We start from the raw sequence: 10,229 nt of genomic DNA, 5'->3' as shown, positions 1-10,229 counted from the left end.
GAGGCAGTTGTCAGACCAGAGCAAGGAAACACTGCATGGTTCAAAATTGGGAAGGGCATACGCCAGGGATGCATCCTATCTCCATAACTTTTCAACCTGTATGCAGAACAGATTATCCGGGAGGTTGGGCTCTATGAGGAGAAGTGTGGCATCAGGATTGGTGGAACAATTTGTGTTATGCAGATGACACAACCCTGCTTGCTGAAACGGAGGAGAACCTAAAGATCATATATGTAGAAAGAAAATATTGAGTGAATGTCAGAGTCTGAATTTTGCTTTAGAATATTCAGAAGCTAAAGTGAAAGGAAGAAATAAGGAAGTAAAAGAGCTAAATATATTTCAAAGGATGGGTCAAAGGAGCTCTGGTTTCCTAGAAGCTGTACTGAAATACCAAAGTCACCAGTTTTGAATCCACCGGCTGCTTCATGGACATGAAAAGGAAGGACAATCTCCTCCCATGTGTCTTTGAAAGTCCATTGGAGGGTCAGCTATAAGTTGGTTCTGACTCAACCGCATACAGCAACAATGACAACACTAAAATGGAATGTGTAAAGATCTGGAATCAGAAAATCAAAAAAGGATACACATTTAATATTTCTCAAGCTGAAAGAACTGAAGAAAAAATTCTATCATTCCGTTGCAACACCTAAGAATTGTATGGCAAATTCTGAATGGCACGGAAAGCATCCTAACAAAGATGGAAGGAATGCACAGAGTAAATAGTAATAATAACTAATGTTCAACCACTTCAGAAGGTAGCAATGGTACTGATAGAAGTCCAAGTTGCACTGAAGGAATAGGCAATAAACAAAGCTCGAGGTATTAGTGTAATGCCAGCTGAAATGTATCAACAAACAGATTAAGCAAATACACATTTTTTTTCTACTAGCTCCCAGTCCATTTTTTATTTACTACTACAGATGTATTGGCTTAATCTATCTTGAATTTGTGATCCTCCTCTTTTCCAAAAGTCTATCACCTATATCAGAACTATATTTGTGCCTATTCCCAGTCCATGGCCTTTCAATTGCTTCCTATGCATCTCAGAGCACAAAAAAGAATAAGGATGACAGAAAAAGAATCAATGCCATTGAATTGTAGTGCTGGTGAAGAGTATGGAATATCCCCTGGGCTGTGAAATGAATAAACCAGTTTGTCTTGATGGAACTGTAACCAATGTGCTCCTTTGAGACAAGGTTGGTGAAATTTAGTCTCACTTACTTGGTGCTTATCTTCAGGAGGAATCACTCCTTGGAGAGAGACATCAGGGTTGGGAAGGTAGAGAGGAAAGAGAGGAAGACCTTCACCAAGATGGATTAACACAGTGACTTCCACAACTGACTTGAGTATGACTGAGATCTTGAGGACAGTGTAGGATAGGGCAAGATCCAGATCTTTTGTTCACAGGATCATTATGAGTAATAGGTGAGATGATGGCACCTAACAACAACAACAACCATCTTCTTCTCATAAATCTATCACCTACCTATGCAAAAGCTTTTAGAAGACAGTTATCTGGCCAACTTATCAGAAAAGAACCACATATGTGCTCATTTTCAAGAAAGCCAATCCAAAAGAAGGCAAAAATTATTGAACAATATCAATATCACATACAAGTAAGATTCTGCTGAATTTAATTTAAAAATGGCTGCAGTTCTGGCAGTTCATTGACAGAGAACTATCAAAAACTGAAGCTAGATTAAGAAGAGACATGGAATGAGGGATATTATTCAAGTGATATCAGATGGCTCTTGACTGAAAGCAGATAATATCAGAGAGATGCTTTATTGACTTTGTAAAGGCACTTGATTGTGTGGACCATAACAAATTATAGATAACACTGTGAAGAATGGGAATTCCAGAGAGCACTTAATTGTGCATATATGGAACCCATAAATACACTAGTAAACAGTTGTTTGAACAGAACAAAAAGACACTGCATGGTTTAAAATCAGGACATGTGTGTGTTCATCATCAGGGTTGTATACCATACCTGTTCATTCTGTGCTGAGCAAATAATCAGAAAAGCTGAATTATATGAAGAATGTGGGATCTGGATTAGAGAAAGACTAATAGACAACCTGCAATATGCAGAAGAAACAGTCTTGGTTGCCTAGAACAAAATTTGAGGCACTTACTGATGAAGCTCAAAGACTTCATCAAACCTGAATGAAGCCTTCAATATGAATTACATATCAACACAAAGAAAAGAAGAATGTTCAAACTGGATCAATAAAAATAATGGTAAGTGGAAAGAAATGGAGTTATAAAAAATCTTCTTTTACTTGAACCCATAATCAATACCCATGGAAGCAGCAGTGAAGAAATAAAATGGCATATTTTATTAGGCAACACTTCTACAAAGGAACTCCTTAAAGTGCTAAAGAGCAAGGATGCCTGTTGGAGGACTAATATATGTCTGATCTGAGCCATGGTATTTTCAATCACCTCATATACATATGGCCTCACATGAATAAGCAAGATTAAAGAAGAATTTACTCCTTTGCATTGTCGTGTTGGCAAAGAATATTGAATATACCATAGACTGTCAAAAGAATAAACAAATCTCTTAGAAGCAGTGCAGCCCAAATGCTCCTTTGAGACAAGGATGGGGCAATTTGTCTCACATAACATGGGTATGTTACCAGTAGCAAGTCAATCTCTATTCCTGCATCACAGAATTAGAATCTGTACTTGACTTTCTGATCACCTGCTCAGAGGTGTACACACACCTAGTTCAGGGCATGTCATGTGTGTGTGTGCATGTGTGTGTGTGATGTGGCTTTCCTGAGGTACAACCAAGCTGAAAGAGTGTTTTCTTGAAGAGTGTTTTCAGAAGTTAACACATGGAGTGACAGAGGAGCCAGAAGACCTTGCTACTTGCCCACAAAATACACAGTTTTGAAAACCCTCCATCCCCCCCCCCAAAAAAAATCAAGCTATCCATGAGTTCAGTGAAGAGAACAAGTAGGGACTACATAGTATAATTGTGGCAAAGAATCCACTGGAGCTCATTGCCTCAGATCCACTAGGCTAGAGTGTCACTGGCTGAATGTCTGCACAGTTTTATCTGTCATTTTACAGCTCCTGTAGTGACAGTAGTCTCTTTTTCTCTTACTGCCATGACAGGAACCATCAGGTATATGTGGTGTCCTGTCCCGGGACTGACATGAGGGTAAGAGCCAGCCTTGTAAACTGGCTCTGAATTCCCAGATACTCCCTGTTATTCACTTTGTGAACTGAAATTTTAGTTACTCCCTCTCATTCTGAGAACCCCTGATTTCTTATTTTCAACTCAAATTACAGACACAGTAACTTGGTCTGCCTTGAATTTATGATATGTACCCATCTTGCGCTCATGAATCTCAAGTCTGAGCCTCTCCAAATATATGGCTATAATCACCACAGCCACATCTTTGCTTCCTTTTGTTAAGATTAGTAAGGCTTCTATAGCAGGGTCATGATCCTTGTTCTTGACTTCTCAATACTGGTGCTGACTTAGGTAAGAATGCTGCACAAGTTAAAATGCCCCTCCTTTTGCCCAAGCCCTGCCTTTCCCTTACCACCAATTTGAGTCTCAGGATCTAAGTGGCTGACTGTGAGCACAATGAAGCAAGAGGCAGGCCCTGTGAATGTGTGTCTGTCCTTGTGGGGCTTGACCAGGGCTAACCTGGACATCCTCTACATGTGAGGCTGGCCAGGCCAAAAGCACTTATGGACCAGGGGATGACTGAGGCAGGCTGGGGAACTTGTAGAACTGGCTCCTTCCTGCTGCTTGTGGGAAGCAAGACCCCGGATTCCTAGTGAAAGGCTCCAGGGGCCCAGCCCAGCATCCGGCTAATCCCTCTGTGCCCCTTCTTGTCATCTCAGTCTCAGGCTATGTGGCCCAGGCACTTCTGTTCCTGGGCTGTGAAGTGGAATACTTGAAGATGGTGGCCTCTAAGTGCTGGCTGTTCTTGGTAATTGGCACATCTTCCTCTGCTGTGAAGTGACAGGTTTCTGCCTGCCAGTTGTCTGTAGGACCACTGACAGCATCCTGTCTCTTGTGGCTCTCCACCCAGTTCTAACTGTCCTGATGAAAATGGAGAGCTTCCACTTTGGCCACACAGTCCATCAGGGAGGGTTCTTGCTCAAGAGTGTCCAGTGTCCAGGGGCCTTGTAGATACCCCAGGTTCATAGCGGGGCTGAGTCCCTTCTCAGATCCTGTCCAGGTAGGGAGGTCTGAGATCTTGTTTTTGCTGGAAGTGTTTGCTGCCATGGTGAGCACAGATGCTATGGGAGAAAATAAGTCCTCTTCTGCAGAGACCTGTAAGTGCTCCAGAGAGGTAGCCCTGGACATCCTGTGGGCTCCCCACTCCTGCTGCATTCCTGGGGCCTTATTTTGTCTTGTAGGCAGGCCTTCAGTTTCCAGCGGTGTCCACGGTTCCTTCCCAGTGGGCTCTGTGCATACAGCAGCTCTGCCTATATCTGAGAGCTGCCTCCCATTACCCTCCACATTCTTTGCACATGGGCCTGCCTCCTCTGAGCTGCCATTCAGCTTCTCTGCCAGTCCTCTGAGAGTTCCCTGGAGGCCAAGTGGGACTGAGGAGCACCCAGAGGATGGGGCAGATGGAGCCCTGAACTCAGGGCCAGAACGTCGGAGCCAGTTGACGATGCCCATGGTGATGGAGAGCTCTGTGTCACAGAGTTTCAGCAGGCACTCCTTGCCCTTCCATGAGCTCTGCAGGAAGCCCTGGCCAAGTATATCAGGAGCAGGTGATGGGGCCAGGTTCTCTTCAGCTCCAACGTGGAAGCTGCATATGGACACGGGTGTGTCCATGGCAGACCCTGACACACTCGCTGATACACACAGCCCCTCATTCAGAGCTGGGCTGACTAGGCCCTCAGAAGGGTTGTTGAAGAACTCATAGAGGGCATCCCCACTATAGCTATCCTGGAGGAAGGTGGCCACAGGTATGCCCAGGCTCAGGGTCACCTCCTTGTCATCCTCAAGGCCAGGAGAAAAGGAGTCATAATAGCCCTCATCACTGGTAGACACAGATTCTGGCTGCTCACTCTTGGGAGTGCCAATGTCTGTGGAGCTGACTTTAGAGTCACTATGAAGGTTCCTACAGGGGCACAGAGGCAGCTGGGCCAGCTGTGCTGCATCCAGTCTTGGTTGGCCTGTGTTTGGCTCCTGGGGCATCTCCAGCCATAAATCCACCAGGGCACATTGCTTGTTTTGGAAGGACTGGGGTTTCTGGGGTGCACTTTTAGAGCCCTCATTCAGCTCCAAGCATGGCACTGAGCTCTCATCAGCAAAGATCTCCCCACAGCCTGTGAGAGAGTCAAAGCTCTTAAGTGAGGCCACATCTTCACATAGTGCCCTGCAGAGGTCAAAGGAAGAATCAGATGGGAGCTCACCGTCAGACAGGTCTTGGAATAGGCTATCTGGTCCTGGGCTCTCTCCCAGATGAAAGATGGCTGTTCTCAGCCTCTGTTCAGCCTCTGGTGAGTCCTCAGGCAAGGACAGGGCCTTACCCTTAGTTGCCAAGAAGGCCAAGCTCTCAGTCTTATTTCTGCAAAGGTGGAGCAGGTTTCTAAAGCACTTCTTGGGGTGTTTCAGGGAAATCCTCTTCCTGGGTATACTCTTAGCCACAGCAGGCACAAAAGGCGTTTGGGGCACAAAGTGGCGATAGTCAATCATGTCCTGGCCACTGCAGTTGCTTGCAGACACCAATCTGCTGGAAGGCCCAGGAAAACTGGCACTACCTATGAGTGGCCCTGAGATGGTGGCTGCTGTGTTAGCCCCCAGAACACAGTCATAAGTCTTGATCTTTTGCTCCATTTTGAAAGTGGTTTCATAGAGGCCTGTGGGCCTCTTCTTGGGGCCTAATTGTGCTCCCTTCTTGGAGAATCTATCATATTCTTGGATCTGCGGGCTGGCCAGAAAGGCCTTCTCATTGTGGGACTTTTGCTGTCCATCTAGCAAGTTAGGCCAGAATCCAGCATCCTCTCTGGTTTGGGCAGTGGTTATTAGGGGCTGAGATTTCTCATGGGAAAGCTGCAGGCTGGATTTTATAAAGGTCTTTCTTCTCTTCAGCTCCATGTTTCCCACTGACAGCAGCTGTGGAGGAAGCACAGGCACTTAGTACCCAAGTTTAAAGGAGGAAAAAAGCTAGAGAGTCACACGTGTCTTGGAAACTCTGTCTGCCACTGTTTATACAGCTTCACTTAGCTATAGGAGCCTCTGCCATACAGGCATCAGGAGATGACCTTTGATGTTCAAGTTAGAACCTGTACAATGGAGTCAGAAGACAACTGATGAACAACTGATGCATGGAGAAATTAAGTTAGATGCCTATAGGCACCCAAAAGCACCCAAAATGAGACTAGCCTGGGGTCTGACGACTCATGTATCTGTGACCTCTTAACTTTTCCAAGCATTATCCCAGAGTTTATTTGGTCAATCCAGACTTCTGTCCACCAGTCCTGGGATTTCACAAATAGCACTTCAGTTCATCATTACTATAACTTATGAGGAAGGCTTACTGGCCTTTTTATGTGGATAGAATGCAAGATCCAATAAATAAGTTGCCTCTTTCATCTAGAAAAGCCAGTTACACATAAGAAAATTAGCCTGTCTTCTGAGCTAAATGCAGAGGCATCAGTAGGTGGAAAGGATACATGCAGTGTTCCTGGATGCATCTATCTCTGGGGATACAAGATGGGAGAGATAAGGCATAGCCAAGCATCTTTTGGTGTTTGTAGAGCTTGAAAATGGAAAAGAGAAAGAATATTGTGGTGGATGGCAAAAGGATGCAACACAGGCAAACAGGGTGTACACTGAGAACCTGTCAGTGCTGAAAAGGTAGTCAGGTGGTACGTTTTGTGCCTAACCTAACTTGAAGTGCCATCCAGTGAAAGCTCTGCTGCCCAGTCTGAGTTCAATGGGAGAGTTATGGGATTGCTTATTGATGTCTGTCTTGGGTATGGAATTGAGGAAAGTAGCAGGAGTATTAATAATTTATTAATATCATACATTTGAGGAGGCTGACCTTATCCTGATATTAACACGTTGCCGCAAATGACGGCAAAATGTGTTTCTAAGCACGGTCGTCAATTTAAAAGTGTGCGGCAACTTGTTAATAAAGAGCTATGATAGACTACATTAAATAAATATTCTCTCAAGAGACAGAAATTGAGAAATTCTACCAAATTTACAGTGCAATTTGTTCAAACATGCGATCTAGATGCATTCATAATTATGAATGTGACTGGAAAGCAAGACCTGGAAACAATGAAGAAGGAATGGCAGTTAGAAAGTATGAACTTGGTGACAAAAACAAAGCTGGAGGGCAAATGATTAAATGTTGTACATTTAATGTACAAATTTTACACATCATCCCAAATACATTTTCTTCATCACAAACACCTTTTTATAACAATAAAAAAAGCAATTTTACACATGGGTCTCACCTGATGGACTGAACAGGAATCAGATGAAATACAGCATAGAAAGAATCACTGGAGAAGCTCAATATCAGCAGTCAAAATCGAGCCAGGTGCTGACTGGAACAGATCATCAATTCCTCATGAGCAGGTTAAAATTGAAGCTGAAGAAAATTAAAATAGGTCCACAAGAGCCAAAATAACACCTAGGGTCCATCCCACCTGAATTTAAATATCTTCTAAGAACAGGTTTAAGGCATTGAAACCAGTGATCAAAGAGCTGTTGAGAAAATCAAGAATATTATCCATGAAAAATACAACAATGGGGAAACAGGCAGAATTTGGGTGTGTTCAAGCATTGTACACCTACCAGGCAAAAATGTGTAGATGAGCAGAGAAGGGTTGTTGGCTTGAGGAGCAGGGAATCATGAGGACCATTGACTTGTGGAAGCTAGGACTGAGTCTGGAACACAGGGAGAAGTGTGAGCTTCTGAGCTTGCAGATTATGCCCATTTGAACCTAGCCACAGATGGCTGGAGATGACATGACTAGAACCCAACAAGATGAAGAGAAGATGATCCATGCTGTAAGCTAGTGTTGAATGCTGCAACCTGATGGCTTACTCTGGACTGGACTTTGCTTATGGATGCTGATGCTAAAAGTTTCCAAGTTGAAGAGAGGATACTTGAGCAAAAGAGATGAACTTTTTCCCTCAGAGTACTAACTTGATAGGGATCAGCAAGTCAGCAATTGGCTATCTAAAATAGGGCATGAGGCATGAAGTGGCTGGCTTATATGCTTTCACGAAAGTAGTTGTTGATGGGATGATTGTAAGGGAAGAAATAACGCCACACTATTAAAAAAAAATGAAATAGAATGTAAATGAAAGACTATATGGAACATAATGTACAGGCATGAAACACAATGTATGTGAATGATAAAAATATAAGTTAAAATGAGAATATTATCTATAAAGGGACTGCAAAGTTATTGCAAAGACAGAAGAGAAAGAAAAAATCAAAACAGATTTTCAGAAGAAACTATAAAATTTCCATTAAAGACCAAGAAACCAAATCAAAGAGAAGAGATGGTGAAGTAAAAGCTTAACAGAAGATTTAAGGGCAGTTTGAGATAAGAAAGTAAAATATAACAAATTATGCAAAGAGCTGGAGTCAGAGAATTAAAAGAGAAGTATTAGCTCAGCATTTCTTAAGCTGAAAGAACTTAAAAACAAATCTTGAATGATCCAAGAAGCATCAAAAGAAGATGGAAGGGGATGTGAGAGTGATCTGGCTGCAATATCTGTCACCCCATTGATTGTCAGCGTTGATTCAACTGATCTGGCTGGCTAGTCCCTCCTGGAGCTGAATGTTTGATTGAGGAGGAAGACCCTGCATGCTTCATTGAGGACAGCCATCCCCAATAGAAGGAGGACCATCCTTCAGTCAAGGGTATACAAGTAGCTGTGTTTGCCTGCTAGAACCTCCAAACAAGAAGATGGAAGGAATACAGTCACTGTACCAAAAAGAATTGGTCAACCCTGAAAAATTTCAAGAAGTACCATATGAACAAGACTCAAGAAATGAAAGAATGGAAGAAGTTCAAGCTGTGTTGAAGGTAGTGGCAAAAATAAGGTCCCAGACTTGTGTACACCAATGTTCATTCATAGAAGGTTATTGACCACCACAAGAAGATGAAAACAACCCAGATGTCCAACCACAATCGAATGGATTGAGAAATTATGGTACAATCACACAATGGGATACTATGCAACACACAGGAGTAATGACTTTGTAAATTATTACCTAGTTTGGGAGGGACTGGAGAGCATTATGCTGAGTGAACTGGCTGAGTCCTACAAGGACAAATATTGTATAAAACCATTATTGTAGAATGAGTATGAGGATCCAAAGGGGGTGGAGGGTAGAAGCAGAGGGATGAGGATGTACAGGGGTGGGTGGATTAATCATGGGGTCGTACAATTTGATGGGGGCGGGGTGAGTGTGAAGGAAATTGGAAGAATCTGATCTGAAAAACAATGTATTCGAATTTTGTAAATAAACTAGTATAATAAAAAAATAATAAGGTACCAGGAATTGATGGGATACCAATTAAAATGTTTCAGCTAATAGATACAACCCTGGAAGTGCTCATCAATGCCAGGAAACTTGGAGGACAGCTGCATGGTCAACAAACTGGAAGTGATCTATATTTGCTCCTGTTCCCAAAGAAAGTGATAGAAATTATCAAGCAACATCATTAACATCACGTGAAGGCAAAATATTGCTTAACAGCATATAAAAATGGCTAGAACAGTACATAAACAAAGAAATTCCAGAAGTCCAAGCTGGATTTAGAAAAGGCCATGGCACCAGAGATATCATTGCTGATGTCATATATATATTCTGGCTGAAAGCAGAGAATACCAGAAGAATGTCTATCTGTGTTTTATTGTCTATGCAAAGGCATTTGACTGTAAGGATCATAACAAATTATGGCTAACACTGAGAAGAATGGAAATCCCAGAACACTTAATTATATGAAATCTACATCTAGACCAAGAAGCTATTGTACAAACAGAGCAAAGGAACACTGCATAGTTTACAAATCAAGAAAGGTATGAGTCAGAGTTGTATCTTTTCTCCATAATTATTCAGTCTGTATGCTGAGCAAATCATCTGTAAAGCTGGACTCTATGAAAACTCTTCAGGATCTTGGCTTCAGGATCAGAGGAAGACTCATCAACAACCTATGTTATGCAGATGACACAACTTACTTGATCAAAGTGAGGAGGACTT

At 42.7% G+C, this 10,229-nt stretch overlaps 1 protein-coding gene across 1 annotated transcript; it reads right to left on the bottom strand.

Moving 5' to 3' along the window:
* Positions 1 to 4,063: 4,063 nt before the first annotated feature.
* LOC102859703 (APC membrane recruitment protein 3-like) lies at positions 4,064 to 6,088 on the bottom strand. Its single transcript, XM_006902949.1, has one exon. It carries the CDS (start codon positions 6,086 to 6,088, stop codon positions 4,064 to 4,066), a length of 2,025 nt encoding a protein of 674 aa, XP_006903011.1.
* Between the last annotated feature and the right edge of the window lie 4,141 nt (positions 6,089 to 10,229).

The sequence above is a fragment of the Elephantulus edwardii genome, unplaced genomic scaffold (assembly GCF_000299155.1).
Source record: "Elephantulus edwardii isolate Elephantulus edwardi_28Jun2011 unplaced genomic scaffold, EleEdw1.0 scaffold00475, whole genome shotgun sequence".
Classification (NCBI taxonomy): domain Eukaryota; kingdom Metazoa; phylum Chordata; class Mammalia; order Macroscelidea; family Macroscelididae; genus Elephantulus; species Elephantulus edwardii.
This window is presented reverse-complemented; position numbering and strand designations above follow the sequence as displayed.